Raw genomic sequence first — 28,000 nt, forward strand, 5'->3', positions numbered from 1 at the left:
ATTTCACTTAATACATGTCAAACTTCTGTTTCACTCTTGTTTTTAATCACTTGTAAATTATTGCCAAGTTAAGTCCCATTGAGTTACGCTCTGAACTGGAAATTATTATTCATGTACTTATTTCATCACATGTGGATTACTGTAATTGTATTTTTACTTGTCTAAGCAAAAATGTCCTTGGAACATCTGCAGGTTTTTCAGACCACTGCTGCGAGGCTTCTCACTACATATTCCAAGTTCTCATGTCACACCATTGCTCTGCCAGCTACACTGGCTTCCCATTGAATCAGAATCTGCTTTTCACTTTTAGAGCTCTTCACAGACCAGCACCTGTCCACCTTTACACCCCATACATGCCCAGCAGGGACGCATGGAGGTAAAAGGAGCCCCCCCCCCAGAACACTCTCCTTCTGAGCTTGAGATCTGTGGACTCTGTGGTCTCATCTTTTTAGACTTGAGGGGGGTTAACTTTTTTATGTTGATTTTGTTGTTAAGCGCTTTGTGATGTTTATCTCAAAAGGTGCTATAGAATGAATCACTTTGACGAGTCACTGGGATTACTTGTCCAAACACTGGTTCACTTTTAAGTGATTTCCACAGGAAACTGGGTTTGGACTAACAGAGCAGCTGTTCAGTAGAACTGTATGACACAGGTTTGACCCAAGATCAGCTGCTCTGTACACCCACAACAGCTGTCAGTATCTGTCAGCAGGTGCCGTCTGTTGCTGAAGTCAAACACTTAGTCTAAATTTTCCATCCAAACCCAAGTGCAGATATATTTGAGATACCATTTGGCTTTATTTTTTATTTTTTCCAGGTTTTGTAAAACATATTTTTGGGGAGAAGATCCACAGCTTTCTTCCCCCGCCCCCCTTTCTTCTTCTTCTTTATCAACAAGAAAATTAAAGCATCCGTGTTTTACTTTATGTCTGTATTCACATGCGTAACTGCCGGAGCAGCACATCAACATTTCTCAGCTGTGCTACAGTTTCAAAAACGTCAAACGTTAACACTGATCAAAGCTCACCTTCTCCTAACAAAATAATATTGCACTTAAACTTTCACACCAGCCACCACTTTTCCTCACACTTATATTTTGACGTCCTTGCCTTTACATTCACACAAATATAGTTTATCCTCATACAGACACATCAGTAAGAAAGTCTTCTTAAAAAACACAAGGGGCTAGAAATTACACTAATTTTCAAAAGGAAGTTTTTCTACACTATACTTGTACAAATCTCGGGTATTTTTCAAGTGCTATACAGCAAGAAGAAATAGTGTTTATTTTAAAATAAAATTCCAGCTGGCTACTGCTCGTCCTCGTTTTCCTGGCCTGAGCCTTCGGAGCGATCGCCTTCTACTCGATCTGCAAAGAGGAAGAGGCAAATATTAAAGAGAGGCTGAGATTGGTCTAACAAAAACAGCGTGCTACATGCGTGTGCGTGTGTGTGTGTGTACCTGATCTGATGTGATTGAGGGAGGCCAACATTCGAAGCATGAAAGAGGCCGGGACTGTGATCGTGTTTCTCGTTTCCTCCAACATCAGCTCATTCCGAGTGATGACCTTGACGAGAAGAGAAGAAGAAGAAAGGTTTTACGGTGGGTTTGGTTTTTTTTCTTTTCTTTTCTGTGGGTTGACTCTACCTCCTCAGCGAGGACTCTGTTGAAAGACGGTGATTCTTCCAGTGGCGACCAAATCTTGATATCATAATCTATCCCTGAAGAAGCCAGAACTGAAACAAAGCAGGAAATGAGAGCAATGTCAACAAGTGAGGAAACATTGTCCGGGTTCAGGCGGGACATCCGCGGGACTCACTGGGGTCGTAAGGGTGCGGCTGCAGGCAGTTGACCACGTGGTTGTCGGCTTCAAGTAGCATGAGGTGCTCTGCAGTGTGTCTGTCCCAAATGAAGATGTGGCCGCAGTCTGAACCACTCATCACAAAGTTGTTGCCCCAGAAACACGACTCCTTTATCTACACACAGTTAAAAGGGAACATTGAGTATTTTGGAAACTGTACTCTTCAAATTTCACAGTCTGATGACAACAGTTAAAACACTGATATCAGAGCCAATGGACTATTATGAGTTCAGACTAATACAACACGCGTGGCCCGAGGTTTACCATTGTCCTGGAGTTGCGGTGTCCTTTGTAGACCATTTTGACTGAAGGTCTCCTGATATTCTGAGTCTCGCTCTCCTCCATCTCCCTCCTTTCTTTCCTCCTGCGGAACAGCTCCTGAATACGAGCTGCTGCTGATTGTCTAAGAAAAACAAAACAAAAAAGAAGAAAGAAACCCCAGACTCATACACGTGCCTGAAAGCAAACAAACCCATGCTGTCAGTGCTGCCTCAAGTCTCATGCTTCAGACCTAAGCTACACGGATATTTTTTTTTTAAACCATTAACAAGATTGTAACAAACAAGCTCCAAGCGAGAAAGCAGCCACTTGCAAGCGAAAGCACCTGCCTGATCCATCATAACCGACTCAAGCCAATAAAAGTTTGTTCTTCTCAACCTTAGAGTGACTTCAACCAGATATACACTGTAACAGTATTGTACACAAAGCTAAATCCAGAAATGTTTTAATGATACAATTTTCATAATTTTGACCAGACAAGCCACCAGAATAGAGCTGAAAAATAAAAGAGAGAGAGGGGGCAAGAAAGACATAAAGCAAGTGTAGCCTTTCAACTTTAATTTGAGGAAGGTAATGGGTTAGCATTTATGGAATTATGCACACTGCCTAATTTTGGGGTTGTCAACTAAATAATTCACTCAATTGGCATAGAAAAAATATGTTATTACTACTTGAATTTAACAAATAAATAAATAGTCTAGAGGGGATTCCATTCTTGGCATTTGCATTTGGAAGCTGTTGCAGTAAAACCATAACACAGGCTCAAAGAAGCTCTAAATGAAAGGAAAACAGGCCACCATTAGGCTGTGACACTACGAGTGGCCTAATAAACAGCCTGGATGATTACAGGATGAAGAACTCCACCACCTGAACACCACTGCAGAGACAGCAACTGGCTTCCTCCATCAATCCCAGCTCTCAGATGCTCTCCCATCTCTTCTTCTGCCTCCTTGCAAAATTGTTTTGCAAGGAAGACCACACAATCTCATTTCATTATTAATTTCTTCACTACAGACAGAAGCTCTTCTGGAACTAGTGGCTTGCGTCAGGTAGGGGGTGTAACAGGGAGGTGATGGGTAAATGGACTGATTCTTATGTAGCGTTTTTCTCCTCTCCTGGAAGTACTCAAAGCGCTGTTTACAACATGCCTCATTCACCCATTCACACCCACTCATACAAGCACTTCCTTCTGTACTTAAGTGCAATCTAAGCATTCACACACAGATGGACGCATCGGAGAGCAACTTGGGCCGCATGCCCAAGGATACTTGGCATGCAGACTGGGGAAGCCAAGGATCGAACCAACCTTCCAGTCAGTAGCTGATCTACTCTACCACCTGAGCCACAGCCACCCCACATGGGGAGGTCTGCACAGAGGTAGCAAGGTAGTCAGGCATTAATAGTCTGCATACATCCAAATCTCCTAGTAGAGAAAGGAAGTTCTTAGTGAATCGACAGAGGCTGTCAGTCAGCTCGACAGCTTTGTGCTCATAATCAGGATGAGCCACCAGGGGGAGGAAATCTACTTTGATCAAGTTTCCAAAGGTAAAGAGTTGAATATTCTGCAAAAGGCACCATAAAGGTCGAATTAAATCAAATATGATGTTTTATCTTTAAAAAAATAATTTGCGGACAGGTTATTTAGTTACATGTTCAACTACATTTGAGTCCTAAAACTGTTAAATAATTTTTTTCAATCCCCTCAAATTAAAGCCAAAAGTGCTCATGAGCTGCCACTTTCATTTCAAATCTACTGAGATGGCATACAGCGTGAAATTTATGAAAATGGCACTTCTGTTTAAACCTTTTTTGACCTCGCTGTGTGTAAATGTGTCCGTTTTATATTCGTTTGGCTCCTTTCTGCAAGGATTTCATGCATGACACTCATTTCTTCTCCATCTGTTCTACACAAAATGCAGCTGTGATGCTTCTGTTCACACCATTTGTGGAGTCAGTACTCACATGCACGGCACTCTACAGTCAGCTGTGTGTGTTATTAGTGCACTGTGAGAGAAACCGTCAAACCAAGACAAAAGAAAAGAAGTTATCCAATTACTGCACATCACGTTGTGCTCTTAATTTTAAATGCTCCGCAGCATGTCACACTCCTGATGCATTAGATGCGTTCACTTTCCAATGCAAACAGATTACCTGATCATCCTATCTCCTACTGCAGATCCTCTGGAATTAAATCTATATTTGTAGTAAAACAGTCAACAGCAAAGCATCACAAATTCTAAAATCGGCACACCCACCCCCTTTTTAACTGAACTAAGGAATGCGAAATGATCACCTGCATTCAAACAGAGTTTTTCTTACTTGTAGTAAGAAACATTATGCTCTCAAACACACCTCTGCCCCTGTCCTCTGAACCTTGAGGGGGGGATAAGAATAGGATCATCATCACTGTCATCAGAGTCCTGGTTGCCGCGTGCGGGCTGACTCTGGCCCTCCACGCCCTCCTGCCCCTCCTCTGTAGAGGGCTCTGCTCGCCGACAGCCCCCTGACCTGTCCTCTGTACCTTCCGGCTGACTCCTCTCCTGCGGCGAAGACGCCATGCTGTCTCCCTCAGAGGAGCCCTCTGCTGGAACCTGAGCTGCTGAGCTGCTGGGGGCACTGGAGCAGGAGGCATCACATGCTGGTTCTACGGAGGAAGCCAGCAAACTCATATCATTGCAATCAGGATTGGAATACACTAAGCCATTCATTGTGTCATGTTTATTGTTCTAGATCAGACAATGTTTGAGATAGAGGTGTTTTCATGATGCTGTAGGAGACGACTCACCCTGCTCTGATACCGAGCTCTCTGTCGACAGACTCTCTCTGCTCTGTACAGCTGCAGCTTCTGATGTTTTGGGGCCTCCACTGCCCATCGAACTGGATGTGCTGCTGCTCCTGTAGTGGAAGAACAAGAGTTACCATCAGTCCTTTTGGGGTGTTTTTTTCCTGAAAATTACTCATATTTATCTGGGGAAAAAAAAAAAAAAAAAATATGGGAAGACACAAGTATCATGCAGTTACCCCGACTATAAGAAGGTAACTCCTATTGAGTTACCTGAATTTGAATGGAATGAGTGAAGTTGCACTGGAGACCTTTGCTTTTCATTCTGTCTGTAAACAAGACAGCTCGAAAAGTTCTGAATGAATTCTGATAAAACTCTGTCAGGGTGTAAGGTGGGTTCATGTTAACTCTCCATTAAAGTTTGGCTTACATCCACCAACGTCTTCACTGTCAACTTATTGATTTATTTGTCAAAAAAATTGACAAAAAGCCTGATAACTTAAAAACTATGACTCTCACAAGCGTGGTGTGTGCTTTGTATACAAACGTATACAAAGCACCGTATGAAGATTTAAATGATCATGTCAACCTTATTTATCTGAAGGTCAACATGAGCAAAATTAAATTTTATTGTCATTTATTGTATTGACATACAGGTATACAGAGGAGGAGATATGAGGATTATAAATATGAGATTATAAAGTTCATCCAAGTATAATGTCACATTCAACCTAGGAAGCTGACACCCACTGGCCATCACTCACCACTCATCAGTGAAGTCCAGTTTGATAGTGCTGGTGGTGGTTCCCTCTGAGCTGTAGTGCAGGCTGAGGACAGGCTCTGCTGCACTGGGTCGACTGGTGGAAGTGGAGGTGGAGATGGATGGGATGCTGCTGGCTGGTGCAGCAGCAGATTCATCAGCAGGTGAAGCTGTAGCTTCGGCTGCTACTGAGAGAGGAAGAAGAATACACACAGGCAAAACAAGCAAGCGGGGCTTACTGAGACGCACTGGCTGTACAGACTAAAACTCTGATCAAAAGTAACTCTTCCTGTCGTTTGCAGTGTGCAGTTGGTCATTTAAAAACACACCACAAATATGCAACTCTGTGTTGCATCCATTCCCTCTGATAAACAACATTAAACAGAAATGGGAACATGCAGCAAACGTTAGACAAAACCACAAAGGACACGTCGTAAAAGACACGTATTGACAGACAGCCACAACAGCAAGACACAAGACGCACACAAACACACACATGTCAAAGGCCCTAAAGGGTCATTACACCCGTTAGCTGCTAGCTACACTGAAGAAAAGGAACAGGTTTCCAGGGAAGATGAAAATTTGAGTTGGAGGACAAAGAGGGACTTGTTGCTAAGATGCTAAATGCTATATCTCTGTCAGTATGCACTGTAAATAATCACAGATGTAGTGCTTCATATATAAAGCTATACAGTACACACAAAGTAGCTTGATATTATACTGTTGGTGTTGTATATAAAAAGTATTATAAATACCTCTGGACTCAGACCTTTGTCCTAGAGTAGTTAGAAAAGTTATTTATTAGTAGTAACTGATTGGCTGCCCCTAGCAACCAGAAGGAGGTGGGTGGAGCTTGGGAGTGTGCCGATGGAGGATGATGTCGGCGATCGTGAGCAGTGATAGCTCCAATCAAAGCAATAATTTTCTGTAATTTCCCCAGTGATCCATTAACTTATCATTATTATGAGAGTCATATTAAAGTGAATGTGCCTGCTCCATTTTCCCAGTTGCATCTGCACACATAAACATCTGCAGCACAGGCGTGTCTGGGCATGCACATAGGCTTATGCCTGGCTTCTTAGAAGTCAAGTAAGTGTGTAAGTGTAATAGTTACACTGATCCACCATCACGAAATGAGACAAAGATTTTTCTGACCCCCTTTTTTTTGGCACATTGTGCATTATGTGGTGCACAGTGAGGTTTTTATCAACCATCAGCGATGCCAAAAGGGGACTTTACTACTGTGCAAGTTGTTGAACCCTAGAGCACTGATCACAGGTATACCTGCATATTCTAAAGCCTAGAATTACTAAGATAGCTCAATATCCAAATCTCTGATCATGCTTAAGATGAGCATCATCCACTTTTAATTATCCTCTTTAAATTACAACACAGTAAAATGTTTAAATTAAACTGAATATGACATTATTTTTAAATTAAACAAAGCTGTGTAGATGGTCCACTCTGATCAAGAGAAATCAAGAGTGAACCATTGGGGCTTTTCAGAGTTGTTGTGAAGTGTTTATGTAACAACATATGTGCCTTAGAAAGACCATTGTTTTGCTTTGGCACTATACAAATAAAACTGAACTGTTAAAGATGAAGCCACATTAAATCTGACTACCAATGCTAATCATTGCAAAGGAGAAATGTCAGATGTTGTAGGGCATTTTAGAAAAAGCTAAATATTGCACAGATGGTTCAGCAGAGAGCACTGAAATGTATATGTCTGAGTAGTGCTTTTCTTTGTCATCCATTTGAACTAATTTTGGAGATATTGTTTATTACATTTCTCAAAGCTCTAACTTCTTAAACAATTTTATTAAATCCTTTGGCCAGAGCAACAGTAACAGTCAGACACATCCACATCTGGACAGTAGAATATTGAACAGTAAAGCAGTGGATACAGAGAAAACAAAAACATGAAATCGATGGAGGACAAACAGTGGAGTAAGACAGTATGAGGGAAAGTGGTTAAGACAGAAGGTGGAGAAGACAAAGCGAGTGGCAGGGTGAGGGTCAGGGAATGGGGTTGGGAAAGACGCACCCTGCTGTTCATCAAGAGTCATGGATCCCAGCTGTTTGTTTACCACAGACGAGGGGGAATCTGGAACACAAATGAGACCAACTAAACATTGAACAAAGAGGTCAAACGTGAGGGCTCACACGGGTTAAAAACTTCTAAATCACGTTTAAAATAAATGAATAAATAAATAAATCCAAGGCCAAGCAGAAAGAGCTTTCACATCAGCCAAAAATAAAAAAGCTCCTTCATCTGATAACAGCTGTGATCGGTTTACAGAGTGTTGGGGAAGTTCAGTGAGAATCAGCGATTAGTAAGTCTGAACGGAAACAAGAACATGATTTTCATGCATGCTTTTTACAGATGTGCAAAGAAATGTTTTATATCTGCCGTGTTATGTAGAACCTGGAAATCCCAACCATCAAGAAGTGCTTACTTGGGCTTGCCACAACAAAACAACAACAACAACAAAAGAAAAAAACCCAACAACATCTGTTTGGCTGCTGGCTACACAACACACTTCTCCAAGATATCTGTGACCAACTAAAGCCAATTAAGTGAGAAGAAGCAATTTAAATATTGTGTCTACTGAACTGCACAATGACGTGTTCAATAAAAGCTTTCATAACAGATGCCTCATTATGTAAAGCCAGTTTTGTTGTGTTTTTTTAAAAATCGGTTTATATCTTTAATATTAAAGTTGTATCTACGTTTTTAGAGAAAAAAGCTGAAAGTGAGAGAAGCTCTTTGGGTTAACTAAATGCTGTCACATTAAAACTGAAGCAGAACAAACTTAAAAAATAACTTATTAATAAACATATATTACATAATCATTATTTGATTCGAGGGTTTTACTTTATTGCTTTGCGCTCGTGCACAGACAAAAAAAAAAAAATAAATTAAAAAAAAAAAATCTGTTAAAATGTTACAAATTCTTGCAAATAGGAAAACCGAGCAATAGTTTTGCGGTCTTTCCGAAGCTCCTTCAGAGTCAGTCTGTGGACTCCAAAGTGGATGCTTTTTTGCTTATTTTCACTCCAGCATTTCAGAATTTTTTTGTTTTTGTTTTTGTTTTTTTCCAAGCATTTTAGTTCAACTCAAGTAAGTAAAATCACTTATGTCTGTTTATTTTTTCTGTTTGTCCACCGGCTTTTGAGTATCGAGACACATTTATAAAACGGGCAACACTAACTGATGGAAATAACCTTAATTTTAACATCAGCAGTAGGTGAAGCCAGTAATGTGACCTATCCAATGACATTGAAGAAAAAAATAAAAATAAAAAGGCAAGTTATATCATCAAACATGGTTGAACAACCACATGAGCCATGAGGCCAAAGCAAAGCTTCATACCGTCTGGTGCCACTCCAGCAGGAGAGTTTGCAGGTGAAAACTCAAGCAACAAGTGGAAAGATGGAGTGAGAGCATTAGTGAGTTAAGGGCTGAGCAAACAGTGGAGAGGCGACACACTGGACTCTGGAGTTTAGAGGAAGTAAGGGGTGAATAATAAGAGAGCGGGGAAGATCAGTGTGTGGTTAGTGGTCAGTAACAGCAAGACTGGGTCTTTCTGGAGCCTCTCTACAACAGACATGGCTGTCTTTGCTTAAAAGGCGGGGACGGGTTAATGGCAGGGGAGCAGCCCTTATGGAGGGATTGCTGCAGGGTTGATGAGCTCGGAGGGGTGGGTAACCTGTACGGGGTTGGTTCTCAGGAGCAGCAGCGGCAGAGGTAGCAGCTCTTTGCGACTGTCTCTCAAGGGCTGCAGAGGAAGAAGAAGGTGAAGAAGAAGAAGGAGAAGGGGCCGCTCGCCGACCCCGTCCAGGTGGGTCAGCCAGCCGGAGCAACCTCTGCAAACGCCTACACACTAAACTTATGGGCAGCCGATGAGGACCATACTCTGACAAAGGAGCAGAGGAAGAGAGGAAGAGTGGATGCACGATTAGAAGACTGACGGAGGATGTGAGGAGAAGATTCGGCACAGAGAATCGGGCAAAAATGAAATAAACAAGCAGGAGGAGGACAACAGGATGCTGAAGGAAAATAAAGTGAAGTGAGGCTGCTGCTTGAGTGGAGTGGCTCCAATGAACACACACCCACGCGGACACACACACACACACACACACACACACACACACACACACACACACACACACACCGAGCAGTTAACCCTCCTCATTGGACTGAAGGCTTACATGTGAACAGTGAGTGCGGTCCTGGTTTCTTACCTGAGAGTGCGGGCTCAGAGGTGGGCGTGGCCGTCGGCGTCGGGGTCCCGGTTGTGTCACCCTGACTCCGCTGCTCTGAGTCGGGGGACGACGTGAGAGGGGAGGAAGAAGTGGCTGAGGTCTCCACTGATGATGAGCTGGAAGGAGGAGGTGCTGTGACTGTTGATGATGACCCTGAGGAGGAAGAGGAGGTGGATTTAGGCATGGGCGCAGTGGTGGCCGCTGCGGGACTGGCAGGTACCTCTGGGGAGTCCGTCCCCACAGGCCTCTCGGGGGCGCTGGACTCCTGACTAGAGTCGCCTGTTGCGGCAGCTGGAGCATTCAACGTCCCCTCGGGACGAAGAGCTGTACCTGAAGACAAAAAAAATCAAGCAATGATTTTAGATTTTGGCTAGTTTACGGTTTATTATCACAGAAAGATTCTTAACAGTCAGTCTTACTGAAGTTTAAGCACATTAATGAGTCAATCGTCAACAAATTCCTCCATAGTGACAGTTTTAAGTGCAAGCCAGAGTGAGGATGTTAGGTCTTCTTAACGCAACATGAAAGACTGAGTGATTAATAAATTAGCTAATTCTTCCTGAAAGGGATGTAAACGAACAAGTGATGGACGACACCCTGAGACTACAAATAAAGCATTAAACATGTGAATCTGCTCGGTCTGAACTTCATGGTTTTATCCAGGAGATGAAGGTGTATCACAACCACTTCGTACACATTTCAGGATGTGAGTGGAGCAGAGATGAGACTGTATTTGAAGAGAACCCGGAGCAGAGTGTAGTGTCTGAGGTAAAAAGAGTATTATTTTACCATTTTCATATCACTATATATTCAGTAGTGATGTGCATTTTAAGCTACGTGTGCATTTGCTGCCAAATGCAGTGGTCACATTTGTTCATTTGCACGTTTAAAAAAAAAAAAAAGGGGGGGGGGGGGGGGGGGGGGTGAATAAACAAGTGGCATTCTCATTACTCTGCACTACTTCATTTAGAAAAGCCAAACATCAGGTCAACCTGACACACAGATCAGGTTCAAGACACAAATAAATAATTTAAAGACACTTTTTGGCCCGTTTGAAGGCCGGAGTATTGAAGCCTCACCTCGGGGCCGTGTTTGAGGTCGGGTTCCTCTGCTACTCTGGGCTTCACTGGCCTCCTCAAACCACCGGGACAGCATGTCCGACATCCTCTGCATCAGAGACACGTTCGGACTCTGCTCCCCTGGAACAAAAAAGGGAAAACGTCTTTAGATCCTGTCAAGCTTTTCATTTTGACACAGTCCATATTTATAGAAACGACAAAAAAAAAAAAAAAAAAATTGGAGTATTTGTACTCAAAAGAAACTGCTTATCATAACTGATCATATGCAAGCAGAGGCTCATTAAGACCTGCACAAGGATGACTCATTACACAAATTATTAATTTAATATATGAGAATTTAGGGAAAATTTATCCCCAAAAATGACAACCAAAATAAAACAAACAAGAAATCTAACTAGAAAAGAAAAAAACCCAACTTGTGAACAAAGTAAAGCACTCTGAAACAGTCATCACCTGAAACCCGAAGCTGAGTTTTTCCTCCATTTGACTGATTTTTTTTTTTTTTAAATTTCTGAACAAAATAAACCACAGTAACAAAATAGATTAAACAACTTAAACTACGTTCATCTATGGTGGAAAAAACCCTGCGGCAGGAGACCGCTCCAAGTCATTTGCCTCAAAGTGAGGTTTCTACTCTCTCTGATCCAAGCAAACTTTGATACACTATAAAGAAGTTCAGCTTTTTACACACATTTTCACCTGACTATGTGAAATATAAGCTGTTACTATTGCCCCAGAGCTTTTTTTTTTTTTAACCATTTTTCAACCCAACCATTATTTTAGTTGGATGTTTGTTCACTCTTATTGCTATTGTGTCTAGTTTGGGCCACCCTGCATCAACTATATCAACTTTAAAGGAAACACTTTAAATCGGGTTTACATACTCTTGAGCTCCAGTTAAGTTTAAAGGGTAAACTTGATGGATGCATCAAGAGAACTGAAGCTCAGGAAGAACAGCAGGACGTCCAGAGGTCAGGTTGGATCTACGAGACAGTGAACCCTAAAAACTCAGATGTATTATCAGTGTGAGTGTCTGTGCCAGAGAGAAAGCACTGCATCAAAGAGAAAAAGTGCTGCATGAAAGTGCCCATTACCAGGTGAATGTAGCTTGTGCTGAAAGTGCTCTGAGTGTTCATTAAGATGGGAGCTGGGATTTAAATGCATTTACCACAGATCACTGCACTGTTGGTTCTCTTTTTATTGGTTATGTTCATAAGTTGCAGAGTTGGTGGTGAGACAGTTTTATGGCCTGATTTCTTCTTCGTCTAAGATTACAAAATCAATATGGGGAAAATATATTGCTAAAAATGAAGGAAACGCTTGAACAACTAACTTTTTGGTGTGATTTTGAACCCAGTCCTCAAAGAGTTGATGATTTTTACCACTGAATGGCAGTCAAGATTTCCAACTTGAGGATTTCGTTCCTAAGAGATCCAATGTGTGATGCAAGTGTTCCCTTAATGTTTTGAGCAGTATATAAAAATATATTTTGCAGGTTGGAGTCTTCTCAGAGTTTGTCAGAGGTCGGGCCTGTCATACGAGACCGTCGCTGTAGACGAGCAGGAGCACATACTGTGATCTTACCATCTCTCTCCCTCTCGCTCTCAGGGCGAGCTCGGGGTCCAGTGTCAGACCAGTCACCTCGTAGACGGAGGCGCTTCACTGGAGGCTGCCTCAGCTGTGGAAACACACACACATTCACAGAGATTAGCAGTTTGTCAGTCAAGGCATGGTCAAAAATAGCTGCGCTGCCAAAGCAAAACACTACTCGTCTCTATCAGTGTCCTCTTTAAAGTGTTCCCCCCCACCCCCCCCCCTCCTCCTGGCAGCATGACTGAGGTTGCCTGCCACTTTCCAGTCCCCCTGGCTGCAACAGGCTGAGAGCCAGAAATAGGAAAAAGAGGTTCTTAGAGCAGGGACTATCCACCGCTTCAGTCAGGAAATGTGTGGACAGGTGGTGAAAAGGAGCAGAAGCTGAAAGACAGTTGAATAAATCAGATAAAAGGATTAAACAAACAAGGTCGCAGGTAGAGGAAAACAGAGGGGTAAGGAACACTGCTCCTCGCCTGCCCCAAAATCAGCCTGAACTATTTTGGTGGTTTGAGGAACGCTGCCTGCGTCGCTCGCTGTATTTGGAAAGGAATGCATGTGGTGGTTGCATCTAGACACAGCTGAACTCGCCATGGCACCGTGATCCAGCACATTCGGACACACGTGAAGACCACCACCGAGCGTAAACACGCAGTTTCCTTGATTGTTCAGTTGTTTGAATCTCAAAACTAACAAAGGAAATATAACTAAGACCCAAACAGATCAGGCAGTAATTCATGACGCTGTTTCCATCCTCAGTGTGTTTCTTCCTTCTTTGTATTGGGTTCAAAGGAGCTTGCAAAGAAAAGCGTCTGGACTTCTTTAAGTTGCTTGAAGACGTTTCACCTCTCATCCGAGAAGCTTCTTCAGTTCTCGGATGACTGAAGAAGCTTCTCGGATGAGAGGTGAAACGTCTTCAAGCAACTTAAAGAAGTCCAGACGCTTTTCTTTGCAAGCTCCTTTGACTACGATGACCTGGATGACTGAGAACCTTCACAGACATTTTGTATTGGGTTTGTTTTTCTCAGGGTCATTTGCTCACCTCCCTGCACTGCATCAGCCACCACAGATTTAGCACTGATGTCTGCAGGGCCCAGAGGAGCAACAACAAGGTCAGTTCTGTTTACAACAATCGGTCCTATTCGCCCCCAAAAATCAGCCGCATGGACACCTCCGCTCAGCCAGACGTGATTATGTTTATTTTCTATAGAGTCAAAAGGCTGTTAGCACTCTTAACAGGGGACATAACATGTGAGGCCTCCATTAACCTTCTCTGTACATGTTAACTTGAGATCTACACTCCAGTAGTCAGTCAGCTGATCAACAAGAAAAGACAGAGACTCTTGATTGTTTTGGGTATTTTACCCATTTTTTAAAAAGTGGTAAATATTTTTGGATTTCGCCTTAGACTGACAGATAAGGCAGATTTTTATTTTGTAGATCAATTATTACACACTTGGAATAATGGAAAACTGTCTAAATGACAGCACAGTGTCTGAACCGATATAAACTTTTAAAAGACAGTTTGGGAGAAAAGAATGACAGAAGAAAAGTTCCCATTGGGATCTCACCTCCTCTCTCCTCTCCTCCGACGGGCCCTTGAGCTCTCGAGCCTGGTCATCTTTGGGATCGAACAGGTAAATGTAATCGGAGGAATAGCTGACCAGCACCTCCTGACCGTCCTCGCTGTAGCAGAGAGAGGTCACTCTGCACGACTTGTTGGCCAGGTGAGCGGGAACAAACCGAACACACATGCCCGTGGTTCCCCGGCCCATGTAATTACCTAAAAAAATGAGAGAGAGTGTGCAACTTAGCCAATGAGTCGGTGAACAAGATTCTTAATTATATTTGTGGATTTGGTCCAGACGATTCGGTGGATTTGATATAAATGATATGTCAAAAGCAACTGAATGTGTTGAATGGAAATGTCTATTTACTGCGCTGAAAAACAGTTTGGTTTAGTTCAACATTTTTGACCTGGGTCAGAACAATCTAGTCTTCACCACTGGCTTCACTGCACACCAACTCTGAGGTTTCAGGCTGTTCCCACTATATTGCGATACTTGGCAGCGTTGCCGTCTTATACTATTCCTCTATAGAATCCATAGCCACTGCCTTTAGAGCCAAGGAAAGGGTTACTGATGTGATTAGATACACATCCTGTCAGTCAGTTGGAATTTGGGTCAGATTTTAATCCTTTCCCTTTCGTTCAAGCCACACAACTTACCTACTTGAGAATCAAACTCACGTGTTTTAAAAGGAATTCTAAAAACATCATTTTAAAACTCTGTTACAAAACAAGAGCTGGCGTGCTGAGCTTTACTGCCCATTAGTCACTGGAGGAGTGAATATAATCAAGATGAAAGGTTTACCATGCCATCCCCGTGTCTAGAAGTACCCAAGTCTATTGGGCAGCACGAACAGCCAAATTAATAGACTGGACTTCTGCCTGAGGTGAAAAAAATCAAAGTCCTGTCTGAGTTAGCAGGGGATTGGATATCAATCCAGTAACTGTTTGTTTTTTTAAATGAGATCAACAAAGGCCAAAGGAAAACAACTTCATATCCTTAACCTTGTTGTAGAACGCACCTTAAAAACCTGGTTCCAGTTTAGAAAACCTGTTTGCATCAATCAGCTATGCTTCGTTTCTCCTGTGTTGAACAGTTGTCTTTTCTCGTTGTCTCAAACTGACGTCGTTTTCAAACTTGCCACAAAAATGGTCTGTATTTATTTATTCACTTTCTTAAGGATGTATTTGTGTTCTAAGGAACACTCGTTATTTCAGGCATTACACAAAAGTTAGAACAGTCCAAATGACAGTTTTACAGATGCTCATAAATATGAATTTTTCTTATTAAAACATTTTACTCTCCCATATTTGCTGGCCAATAATATTATTAGTGATATACTAGATTTAGACCTCGGCACAAAGAGCAACGCATCTAAAATGTACAGTAGGATCCAGAGTAATAATCCACCCTGATTATCTAAACACTGAACTCCTGATGGAAGTGTAGCAACACTGCCGAGAAATGGCCCGAAGACTTATTCAATAATTAATCAGACAAATCTCCATCTTTTAATAACTGGATCTATCGACCTGGTCACTATGATAACGAAGCTACTGCTGGTCTTGTTAGTGTATGTAATTGTGGTATACTCAAACTTATTGTTGAGTTAAGGAGAAATGTCCATACTTTTTTCGTCATACACATGTACTGTGTTTATCCCATTAATATCCACATCGATTTATTAAATCAGTGTTATTCTTTTTCTTTCTCCATTACATTTGTAATCTCAGTGGGATAAGCGATAGGGAGAATTTAAGTGTTTTGTTTAGCTTGGTTTAGAAAAACTATGAATAAAGTTTAATAAAAAAAACAACTTGTTGGCATGCCTCACCTTACCCTACTGTTTAAACAGTCTGTTTAAAAGTCTCTGAATAAAAACACTGACTTGCATTCTGTGTAGGAACAACGCTCCATAAATACCTTTTATAAGCAGTTGTCAGAAGGATTTAAAACACACAGGAAGAAGTAAAAATACTCGTGAAAGTATCTAAAAATAGAAATGTCCAACAAGAGACGAGGCACAGCACAGCAGGCTGGGACCAAAAACTCAAAGGGAGATCCTCCCCCCGCTACCTTCATGTAAACAAGAAACTGGTTGAACATTCAAAGCAAAAACGGACATTGTAAGTTTATTTTCTCAACCACAACAGGCTGCGTTACCTACACATTAACACGAGGATAACGAATTTGTGACGTGTAGAGTGGCTAAGTCCACCGTGCAGGGCTGCTTACCCGTCGCTCTTGTGCCCAGCATGCGTCTGTCGTAGATTCGCACCGAGCTGTCGGAGCAGCCCACGGCCAGGTAGTACGGCACCAGCGGAGAAATTGATATGGAGGTCGCTGCTCTTCTGCAGTTTATCAGGATGTCCTGAAATGAAAGAGAGCAATGAGGTCTGGAAGTCACTTCTGCTCAGTAATGGCAGATATCACTGATTGAGAATAAAAATTTTTTAAAAATGATGTAAACTAATGTAAAACTGATGCCTGCAATAAATCCTGTGTTGATTCAACTGTAATCATTTTGAGAGGTACAGTTTTAGAAGCTCAAGAGGTGTTTCTGTTGCTTTATGAGACCACATTAACATCACTGGTCAGACTAAAGATATTTGATGTCAAATCCCAAACTGCTGTATCACTCTGAAGTAGTTGCACCTAATAAAGTGGAGCAACTGCACTACCAGGTCTGACTACTGCAGGCTGATGATGGGGAGGCAGAGGGGCCGGTGACAGCAGCTGGTAAAACTCTTCTGACAGTTTTAGGGTAACAGGTTCTCATCTGGAGCACGAAATACAAGAAGATGCAACATAATCTAGGAGGACACGGTTTCTCTCTCACACACACACTCATCTATCAACTGAAGCACGCTGGTTTAAAGCCAAAGAAACCGCTTCCTAGAGGAGAGACCAAAAGCTGTTTGTGAAGAAAGCAGTGAAGTAAGAAAGGGAGGGGGGGTCCATTATCAGTCCTGCATGAATACAAAGTCCGGTGAGCCATTTTTGAAAAAAAAAAAAAAAAAAAAAAAAAAAAGATATCCACAAACTCTTATACACTAAACACTGTGAAAAACTCAAGGTCAAGTTCCTTAAATGGGCTATATAAAGATTATTTATATAGCTCAATGAAAACAACAGTACAATATAAACGTATATAGCCCCAGGAAAAGCTACACTAAAAACCAGAAAAAAATAAGCTCAATACATGTTATCAAATATAATAAAAACATTTAAAAAAAAATGTCACACTGGAGCCAAAACCCAAAGAGAATAAATGCATTTTTAACAAAGACTGTATAACTAAGCTGTAAAGACACAGAGAGGGAGATTAATCCATAGATCTGATAGTGTTGCTGCAAAAGCTCGATCACCTCTCTGTTTTAATCTGGTTTTAAGGGCACCTGCCAGGGTTTCACAACAAAAAGATGGTTCTTCAATCGATCCCTCCCCAAAGCTACAAACACATTGATCCTGACTGATGATGAATCACAGACAGAAAAAAGACAAACATCACAGATGTCACCCGTACATCTTTGCAGTCTTCTTTAGTGCAGCTAGTTTTCATGCGAAGGTCAAACCATCGCACCGTGCCGTCCTCCCCGCAGGACAGGAACGTGTAGGGGTCGTTCGGTACAGTCATAATCTGAAGAAACAAAGCGAAGCTTAGAAGACAGGAGGGTAACGAGTAAGAGAGAAACCCTTTTCATCAGCTTCTGTGAATCAGCACCTCATAAGCGGTTCCATAATGGCAGGTGAACTGACACTGTCTGTTGTACTCGGGACTCTTCTCAGTGTGGGTGTAGTAGATGATGCCATCTCCAGAGCAGGAGATAATTTCCTGATCGTTGGTGTGGGGCATGAACTTCGCACTGAAGATGTTTGCCCGATGACCTGAACGTATAGACTTCTTGACCTGAAGCAGAGAAGAAGAAATGCATGATGACAGCTGCATCAGAGTGAATGCTCGACCAGAGGCAGCAAATCAGCAGATGAAAGAGTATAAAATGCTGACATCCTGGGTGATTTTTGCACACATTTACATAGTTTTAGACACTAATGTGTTCATTTGTAGTATTTATAGTTGCTGGTAAGTGGTCTCTGGGAGCAATGCCATGCTTTTTCTGACTGTTTCCAATCTTTGTCTAAACCCAAGCTGAAGTCAGGTCCCTAAGTATTTGGACAGATACCATTTTTGCTGTTTTGTTTCTGCACACTGCCACAGCGGAAGTTCAAATAAATAAAGATGTGACTGAATTCAAGGTGTTTAACAAAATTACTGCATTTAGCAATTACAGCCATTTTTATATGCAATTGGCAGCTGTTTGTAGCTTTTTATTTTATTGCACTAGCAATAGACCAGACATACATTTCCATCCTGCAGTTACTTCAGTTTTGCATGCTGCCTAAAAAAATCAAGTTGTTTCCATGAAGAAATTAAAAGAAAGACAAAGAGGCCCAGCATGAACTACACAAAGACAGGAAGGCATACTGGGATTATTTAGCGGTTAGCCACAAAATGCGACTCTGCTGCTAGGTTTGGCGTTTGACATTTTGTTTTGTTTTTTTTCCCTTTTCCCCTCATATGACATCATTTGAAAGTCAAAATATGTCAAAGAAAGAGAAACTAAGGGAACCACAGAAACTTCTCTTACCACTGTTGTAATAACAAAGATGAAAACACTCTCAAGACTCTCATAGATTGTTAGACACTTATGTAATTTTAATGTTTAAGAGTTAGAGTTTTATGATGAATACAGACTCAAACTGGAGACTCGGCTTAATTTAGATGAGGGGTGGGCAATTCCAGGCCCCGAGGGCCGGTGTCCTGCAGGTTTTAGATCTCACCTTGGGTCAACACACCTGAATCACATGATTAGTTCATTACCAGGCCTCTGGAGAACTTCAAGACATGTTGAGGAGCTAATTTAGCCATTTAAATCAGCTGTGTTGGTTCAAGGACACATCTAAAACCTGCCGGGACACCGGCCCTCCGGGCCTGGAATTGTCCACCCCTGATTTAGATGAACCTAACTAGACAACTACACAGACCAGGAGATCTCCTACCTCTACATTAGATAACAGTTACATTAAAAAACAAAATAAACATACAAATTCCTGCTCAGAATCCCAGTTTTAAAGACTAGCACCACCCTCCAATTCACCACATTTCTGTTTCAGAAAAATGTGGGCAGATAAAAAAAGGTTCAGAATAATGTGGGATATTTTTGTCCCAGCGAAACAAACCTTCAGTGGGTAGACATCCCTCACAAAAACAGTTGTGGAACATCCATCCATTAAATAATTCCTTTAGTTTAGTATCTCAACTGTGCTCTGCCAATTTAAGCTTTTTGTCCTGTTTTATGGCTAATTGACCATTTATGCAAAGAATAACAGTTAAAAATGATCAGTTTGGTGTTCATCCATAAACAATGTCAGACACATTTGATTACAACCTTTTTGTTGTAAGGGTTGGTGATGACCAGGAAGGTATCGTCCGACCCTGACAGGATGTATTCGCCCGTGTCGTTCCACGATATAGTGTTGACCTGAGGAGAGATCAGCGAGAGCGCTTACATGGTGTTTACACTGACAAACGCAAGTTAAATTCCGACATCCATTCATTACAGCTTCATAAATGTGACGACTTGCTGAATTTCTTCATTTTATGTAATACGAGATTGATGTAAAACAAATAGTTAAATAATAAATAAATAACTCAGTCCAGCCCCAAAATGTGGACACGTGAGAGAGGATTCTGCATGACGAATGTGAATTACTATCAGAGAAGCAAATAACAAATGGCCTGTATTTATATAGCGCTTTACTAGTCCCTAAGGACCCCAAAGCGCTTTACATATCCAGTCATCCACCCATTCACACACACATTCACACACTGGTGATGGCAAGCTACATTGTAGCCACAGCCACCCTGGGGCGCACTGACAGAGGCGAGGCTGCCGGACACTGGCGCCACCGGGCCCTCTGACCACCACCAGTAGGCAACGGGTGAAGTGTCTTGCCCAAGGACACAACGACCGAGACTGTCCAAGCCGGGGCTCGAACCGGCAACCTTCCGATTACAAGGCGAACTGCCAACTCCCAACTCTTGAGCCACAATCGCCCCACAATCGCCCCAACAAGAAACGGCATGTCCCTGCACACAATTACATTTATATTATTGTCTTTTCTGTGCTTGTTAAGCATCAGCAACAAAGAAAATCCCTGAATGCCTTTGCTTCAAATCAGTAAGAAAATATGGATGCCATTGTCCAATTCAAATTAGGTTCATTAACAGTTCGATCAACTGAAATAACCACCAACATAAGGCTAGAAAATGAGTTAGCTGTGGATCTAAGGAACAGCAAAAGAAGAGTGATGCATCAGGTCAGTGTTTGCTGTCACTCTGTGGATCAATATTTCATTAACACCTGCAGCCTCCGTCAGCGCCTCATCGTGTCAGACTGCCTCTGCTGAGACATTACACTGTGTGTATTCCTACATGCAGACCTCACGTCTGAATCGGGTTTTTAACATGTTTGACTCAGTTTCTGAGACGCTGCACATCATCTATAGTTAGATTTGAGGTGGAGTGTAGGTGAGGCCCCTCCTCACCTAATGAAAGATTAACAGATGGTGACAGATGAGGCAGGAAATGGTGTTATTTATTTATTGTGATGGCATTTTTAAACACAGGCTAGGGTTAGCATCTCGTGTAATGTGGTACAGTGCAGAGTCAGAACAGGTCAGGTATCTCATGGTGTCCACTGAAAAACTTCTCTAACTCCAAGCTTAAAATTTCTATAATAAAAGTAATCAAAGTATTCACAATAATTCATATTCACTAATATTATTCTTCTGATGCTAAAATCTGCTAAATTGACACATTTTAGGTGGTGCAAATAGAAAGTCTTTATCTGATTAATAACTTAAAGTGGACCTGTTACACTTATTGTTTTCTGTCACATATACATTGTTAAAAAGGTGGATGTTCGTATTGGCCATGGCCAAAGCCTTAAATAGTGAGGTCAGTGTATATACAAGTAATCCCTATGAGCTTACAGCTGGGGTTTCAGGCTGCTCTGAATGCTGCGTTTCAGACTGTTTTTTCCACTCTTGGATGCTTTAATGTCAGGATGTCTGATATCCCTCATAGACTGACAATGAGCACAACAGCCCCTGCTTGTTCAAGTCATCTGTTTATAAGAAACAGTCAATCAGTAAAGGAGCTAAAACGGCTCATTTCAGAACATGGCTGAAGGCCAAGTATAGCTAAATAAAGATTATTTTGAAATGAATAATACAAGTCTTGTAGAGTCCAAGACAAAAACAAAACATACACCGTGTTAATACAGAAGCTCTTAGCTACTTAACTAAACGCAAACTAACATATTCAGAAAATGCAATAATAATAATAATAATATCTCAATCGTTGTGGCTAAGAGCTGCACTTTAATGCAGCTCTCCTGAGACCTGCGTGCATGCAATGCTTGTTGTGGTGTCTTGGACAGGCTGATGTCCTGCCCTGTAGTGTGACAGGACGTGTGACTGTTATGTCAGCTTCAGGTTTCTCAGAGGAATTAACCACCTGACCTGATCTGATCTGTTCAAGGCTCCACCAGCAAGCTGAGAAAAAGTGACGTGGCGTGTTTGGCAGGGAGAGGACTTCAACCAATAAACACGAAGAGACGGATAAAAATGTGGGGCACTTACGCAGCCATCGTGTACGTTCAGTGTTGCTTCGAGTTTAAGCCTCTGGACAAATTCTCTTCTACCTGTGAAAACAGAAACATGTAGATTTGAGAAGGCTGTCAGGCTTTAAACTTTCATTTGAATCGCATTTATCTACCAGTCTTCACTTAAGTGCAACAGGAATAAAATGTCACATTAAACAGTGGCTCTGTAGCTTGTGTTCCATTATTCATGCAGTGGAAGCCTTGTTTGCACCAACAGGAAGAAACGAGGCGAGTACAAACAAAACCGCTCTGCAATAAGACTCGAAATGCAGGAACAGTGGTTCGATAGTTCACAATGTCAACCCTTAATATTTTATCTTATTTTTGTGAACATCTTTCTATTGTGACTGCAGAGCAAACACACACACACACACACACACACACACACACACCTAAGATTTCCCAGGTGTTTGATTAATTTAGCAACAAAATGACGTTGAACTGGATGAGAAATCAATTCAAATAGCAGATATTAAAACACAGTTTTGGAGTAAGCAACTTTAAAGCTTGACATGATATTTATTGGTAGTCCAACACAAAGAACAGAGACGTAAGTGACCCGGAGGGATATGAAAGGTTTTACAGGAGGGGAGGTAAAGAGGACACAGTAAAACAAAAAGAGATCAAAGAGTCAAACACACAAAGGGGAAGGAAACTGAAGTAATTACCTGATTAGCAAATCACAGGAAGATTCAGGCCTCTGGATAAGTAGCAACAGGATGTGTGTTCTTCAAAGCATGTGCTATTCTAACAAACAGCTTCAGGGTCAGGGTCTCACTTTCTAAAGTCATCAGTTTTGCAGTTTTTTTTTCATTCAGTTACAATCACCGCATGATGAACAGCAATATGGTCGTCCTGATGGATAAGTTAAAAAATTCTGGTTTTCTGATCATCTGCGTGCAAGCACAGCTGGATTTCTCACTATCTAAGGCATGTCGTCAACAAAAAGATAAGAAATCCAGATAAGGTGGTTATATTTGGCAGTCTCCTGGATCCAATAACATTTATCACACTGTGCACAGAAAGCTGGTATGCATCACAAGCATCTCCATCAACAGGTTCAGGCCGATAAGCGCACACCCTGAATGAGCCACACATGTCAAACTACTTCTATTAAAAGTCACACACACGGAAGAAGGAAAGACGTTCAAGGGTGCCGTTGAAACGTTTAAAAATTGGCTCAACCTCTAATGGTGGAACCGGGTTTCCACTAATAAACTTCAAGACAATCACAGAGGAAATCCACAATAACGGTGGTAAGATCAACTCAAAGACAATCAACAACAATACATCCAAGGATTTGAGTGAAAATGGGAAAATACCCGTGACAAGGCAAAAAGCAGTTCATTCATTATGAGCCCAATTTCCGTCAGTTTATCTGCTGTTCCCAACTTCCCCTCTGAGTTTCACAACTTCGTCACTCTCATTTTTTTTTGACAAACACCAACGTGGCTCACCATGTAGTAGGGCCTACAGGAAGTCTACCTGCAAGGAGTCCGTTAAAAGCATCTGCATGTTTGAATCAAACTCGGTAATCACATCTAGGAGAAGGTGAGAGTCCAGACTAAAAGAAAGAAATGTTACTGGGAGGCCTGGAAGGAAAACAGCACAATCAGGACAATCCTGAAAGGAAGAAATAACCAACCTGTGCCTCAGATAAAAAAGGAAGAGACGCTTCGGATAAACCTGAATAACGTGTTTGATATTAACAACGCTGGCGCGGTTGTTTTAAGATCACACACACATCGTGAATTCCCTAACATCCAATGTGAGCCAGGGCAGTGTGTTTCACTGTCAATGTCAGCAAAGGACTACCAGAGAAAGCAGGACATTCCTTCATCATTGCAAACTGTCACTTAAAGGGTGAAGCCTGACAGGGAAAAGCAAACTGTGCCAAAGCTAATGTCCTCATCCAGCAGCAGCAATCAGGCCACTGATCATTATTATAGCAGTACTGCACAAATGATGAGCAGAAACGGCAGCATCTGCTACAAGACGCTGAGCAGCAATGTCTTCACATCCCTGATGGGGTGAGTGCACAGGCTCCCATAAGAACTGATCATACTTTATGGACTCTTCTTTGTCAGTCAGTGTGGTTGGACCAACTACTAGTCACCTCAAAAACTAAAACCCCATGTAACAGTAGTCAGTAAACTTCTTTGTGCTAATATTTTTCTTTTATAAAGGTGAACTATTTTAATCAAGAAGAATTTGCTGTCACAATTAAGCATTTATTGTATTCAATAAAAACATTATTCCAGTGTGAAAACAGCCTTTAAGGGAAGAAAAACAGAAATATTTAATTTTAAAATAAAGTAGCTGCTTTCCTTGTGTTTTCCTTTATATTTTTAACTACTTTAGTAATAATGAAATGACTCAGTGAGCTGTTGCAAAAGTCTGGTGGCTTATATACCAACAAGAGCCTTAACTTGCTTCAACAGGTGTTGCAGAAATAGTCTGGGAGTGATTCACTTCAAAAGTTTCTCTGATATCACCAATCGCAAGCACAGTCACGTCACCTATAAATGGATTAATGATGAGTAATGTACTAAGTACAGTCATGCCTAAATCTGCAACAATACTCAGATTCACTATCAGTTCACAGAATCAAATGCAAGACTTTTTACATTCTGTTTAAAAATGTTCACACACAAAAAACAGTGCAATCAAACTTGTCTCTGCTTTTTTTCAGAAAAATTGGTCTAAGTGGCTTCATCGAGCCTCGACCGCCAGCTTCCACTGAAGTTTTATAAAAGTTTTATAAGAGCACCTCCAAACCTGAGGCCTTGGTTGTCAGTTAGAAAAAGCTGGATTGCCCACTTGTTGGACCAAGTGGACGAGTCCAAGTATTTGGGGTTTGTTTACGAGTGAGGGAAGGAGGGAGCAGGAGACTGGCAGATGGACTGGACCAGAATCGTACCAATCTGCCTCTCTGTGTAAAGAGAGCCGAGCGTGAAAGCAACGCTGCCGATTTATCGGTCGATCAACATCCCAAACCTCACCTTTAGCCATGGGCTGAGGCTAGCGACCAAAAGAATGAGATTGCTGATGCAATTGGAGGAAATGAGCTTACTTTGCAGGGTGGCTGGACCCTCCCTCAGAGCTGAATGAGGCGCTCGTCATTAAGGAGAGACTCACAATGGAGCTGCTACTCCTCCACATTAAAAGGAGGCAGTTGAGATAGTGTAGGCATCTGACTGGGATGCCTCCTGGCACCTCTTAGTTGAGGTGTTTCTGCCTCCAACTGGGAGGAGGACCCAGGGAAGACCAAGTACACACTGGAGAGATTATATCTCTGCCTGAACCACTTCACTTTTCGAATGCCTCAGTATCCCCCCCTCAGGTCGCTAGGGAGAGGGATGGCTGCTGCCCTCATGAACCAGACTCAGAGAAGTCATGAAACAGACTCTGACTCGAAAAAGAGTGGTTGGCTTTTAAAATGGACTAAGTTTGCCTGTTATTTGTTTTCTTTATCATTTGTTTGTAATTTCTTTTTTTTAAACGATTTTGTTCTTCTACCTATACAGCTTTTGTCAACAATTGTTGATCTTAAATTTTCTTATAAATAAAATGACTTAGTATGATGTAACTTAAGATGAGTAAAAATAGTAATTCCTAGTTATATGAATCATCTCTTAGGTGTTTCCTATCACAGTTCTAGGAAAACCCTACAATATAGAAGACTTTAAACCTCACGGGACATTTCTCAGTTTCAGCTGAATACAAACCCCCAACTTGTTCCCCTCTAACGCTTCTTCTAAGCTAAATTTACCCTCCAGGAGCTGTGACCCACACATCACAGCATGTATCCTCTACACGACAACAGCTCTGACTATCTCTCAGACATGCTAAATACAGGACTGACTAAACCTCTGAGGCACCTGCCCCACCTCTATGGGCTTATAAAGCCGTGAGGTACAGACTTTCTGACAGTTTTATCTCTCCGAGTGCACCATGGGCAACATCCTCTGTTCTCCTGCACTGTCCTTTCACAACCAACACTGGAAAATAACTATATCTGCACTTTAAAAAGAAAAAAGAAAAAAGGAGACCTACCTTTACACATTCAAATTATGACTGTGAATAATTTATCAATATAGCAACTTTCAGCAACCAGGACTTTAAAATTTATATTTTTTTAAAGTCTTTTCCAGAGGACTTTAAAAAAAATAAACAGACTGAAATATATGATAGAAAAATATCTTCCCCCCAAGTTTAAATGCATTTAATGCAGCAGCAAAGAGGAAAGCCTTAAAATTCAATGATTACATTTCCTAGCAGATCAGTGATGAGCAGAACCGGAATGCTGTTTCTGCCTGCAGGAACCAAGGATGTAAGAAATAATCAACGCAGTGCAGCGCTGTGACACATTTTATTGACTCAAATTATGCAGTCCTATTACTTTTACTTAAAATTGCATTAAAACCTTAATAAGTTGCTGCATTTCATTCAGTGTGAGATATTTTCGCCTTCACCATTTCCAGATATTTACCTAATATATATATATATATATATATTTTTTTTTTTGTGACTACTTTTATTGTATAAAACCTGTCATTTTTATTTAAATATTAATAAAGTAATTTTTCATTTAATACATTTTGTACCATTTTTGGTCCTTTAAGCTTGCTTCCAGTTTGGATATGATGCTACAACGCGCAAAGGACGTAGTATCACTGATAAATGCACACATTATGTAAAAAGCATCAGTGCTCGAAAGTTGTAAATATAGGCAATTTGAATTGTTACCTAGATGTAATATTATTATTATAGCATCTTTACTAGCTGGACTTATTTTCCTTGTGTTCCTTTCTTTTGTACAATTTAACCTTTCTGAGCCATTTTCCTTTGTCAAATGTAAACTCTTTGGTTATGTGGCGTGTTAAATGTTTTGACTGCTGTAACATGGGAATTTCTTGGCTGTAACGATGAATAAAAATATCATTATTATTATTATGATTATTATGATCATCATTATGTCATCTTAGCTCATTTATTTTGATAGTCAAACAATTGCAAACTAAACCATTTTAATTTCCTCTTCTAATCCTTCCCGGCCCTGCTGGTTGTGCTACTTTCAGCACCTTGTGGCCTTTTCACGCAGCAGTAATGACACATCGGTTTCTGTGAGTGTCTTGAAAAGAAAGCCTGATGCTGTCAGCACTTTCTACTGTAAACAGACTCCTGCCAAACTCAGAGCGCTTTTATTTTTAATGCACCAGCCTCTCATAAACGCATTACATGATTGAACCCTGCTTTTATTGCATTATTTGTGCCATTACAGGGATATACTTCAGACTACTATATATGGGGGTGCCTTCTACAGATGATTGCACAATCCTGTGATTGCACTGAAATGAGATCTACACTGCATTTCCTTTGAAAAAGTAACATTATGTCTGTATGATGTGATGTGATGTGATGAACAGGCCCGCACTGCTACAAATTAAGCACAAGTCTGAACCTCGTCTTTGTACTGTTTTAGCTCCTTCACTATAAATAAAAGGTGCAGGCTATGTTTACACTGTGTAGGTTGGGGGGACGGGGGAGCGCGGATAGCGGCAGCTGTCTGTTATTAAGCAGGTAGTGTCTTGGACTGGGACACAGTCTTCCTGTCACTTCTTGGGATTCAGCAGCACACACACAGTCTGCAGATGCACACTGCTCCTACACGTTTCTTCATACATGTCAGCGTTAGCAGTAAAGAGGCATTGCTTTGTTCTTACCTAAATAGTTGGTCCTGATGGCGTTAGGCTCGCTGTATCCAATTAGGCGTTTGTTTACATCCCAAACGAGGTTGCCAGTGCAGGACATTGTGACCATATGTGGTTCTGAATTGACAATAACATTGAAACAGAGCTAACCCTTCCCCTTTTTTGATGTCGCCTTTTATCTCCCGTCGCCTCGGAGCAGTCCCTGCCCGTCGGGACGCCGTTGACGTTAGCTGGAGGAGACACTCAGTGTCCGCATTGCTGGAAGGGAAAGAGTCGCTCCTGTCCGGTCTCCGCTGTCCCCCCCCTCCCCACTGAGCTGAAGCCTGACTGTGTTCCTGTTCTCCGTGCTGCTGCTAACTATCTGTCCT

General features: G+C 41.6%; 1 protein-coding gene and 1 long non-coding RNA gene across 10 annotated transcripts; one reads left to right on the plus strand and one right to left on the minus strand.

The window, feature by feature from the left end:
* Positions 1 to 774: 774 nt before the first annotated feature.
* On the minus strand, positions 775 to 27,996 carry dcaf6 (ddb1 and cul4 associated factor 6). 8 transcript variants are annotated; one of them, XM_040005342.1, is made up of 21 exons: positions 27,645 to 27,996; positions 21,896 to 21,957; positions 19,639 to 19,731; positions 17,913 to 18,098; positions 17,715 to 17,828; positions 16,424 to 16,559; positions 14,192 to 14,403; positions 12,615 to 12,708; positions 11,031 to 11,150; positions 9,931 to 10,281; positions 9,396 to 9,602; positions 7,730 to 7,789; positions 5,687 to 5,867; positions 4,926 to 5,035; positions 4,493 to 4,784; positions 4,292 to 4,333; positions 2,126 to 2,264; positions 1,820 to 1,976; positions 1,648 to 1,736; positions 1,462 to 1,567; positions 775 to 1,369 (listed from the first exon to the last, which is right to left on the minus strand). In XM_040005342.1, the coding sequence occupies exons 1-21, from the start codon at positions 27,739 to 27,741 to the stop codon at positions 1,311 to 1,313; spliced, it is 2,907 nt and encodes a 968-aa protein (XP_039861276.1). In that variant the 5' UTR covers positions 27,742 to 27,996; the 3' UTR covers positions 775 to 1,310. The 8 variants fall into 8 exon arrangements, with proteins under 8 accessions (XP_039861276.1, XP_039861277.1, XP_039861275.1 ...); XM_040005343.1 differs by having other exon boundaries at positions 4,292 to 4,321; positions 5,687 to 5,870; XM_040005341.1 differs by having other exon boundaries at positions 5,687 to 5,870.
* LOC120717397 lies at positions 5,867 to 27,382 on the plus strand. Of its 2 annotated transcripts, none has more exons than XR_005692189.1 (3): positions 5,867 to 6,348; positions 9,426 to 9,433; positions 27,370 to 27,382. It is a non-coding gene; the product is annotated as an uncharacterized LOC120717397 (long non-coding RNA). The 2 variants fall into 2 exon arrangements; XR_005692190.1 differs by lacking the exon at positions 5,867 to 6,348 and adding an exon at positions 7,736 to 8,070.
* Positions 27,997 to 28,000: the final 4 nt, after the last annotated feature.

Source organism: Simochromis diagramma, unplaced genomic scaffold, assembly GCF_900408965.1.
Source record: "Simochromis diagramma unplaced genomic scaffold, fSimDia1.1 OVJJ01000501.1, whole genome shotgun sequence".
Classification (NCBI taxonomy): Eukaryota; Metazoa; Chordata; class Actinopteri; order Cichliformes; family Cichlidae; genus Simochromis; species Simochromis diagramma.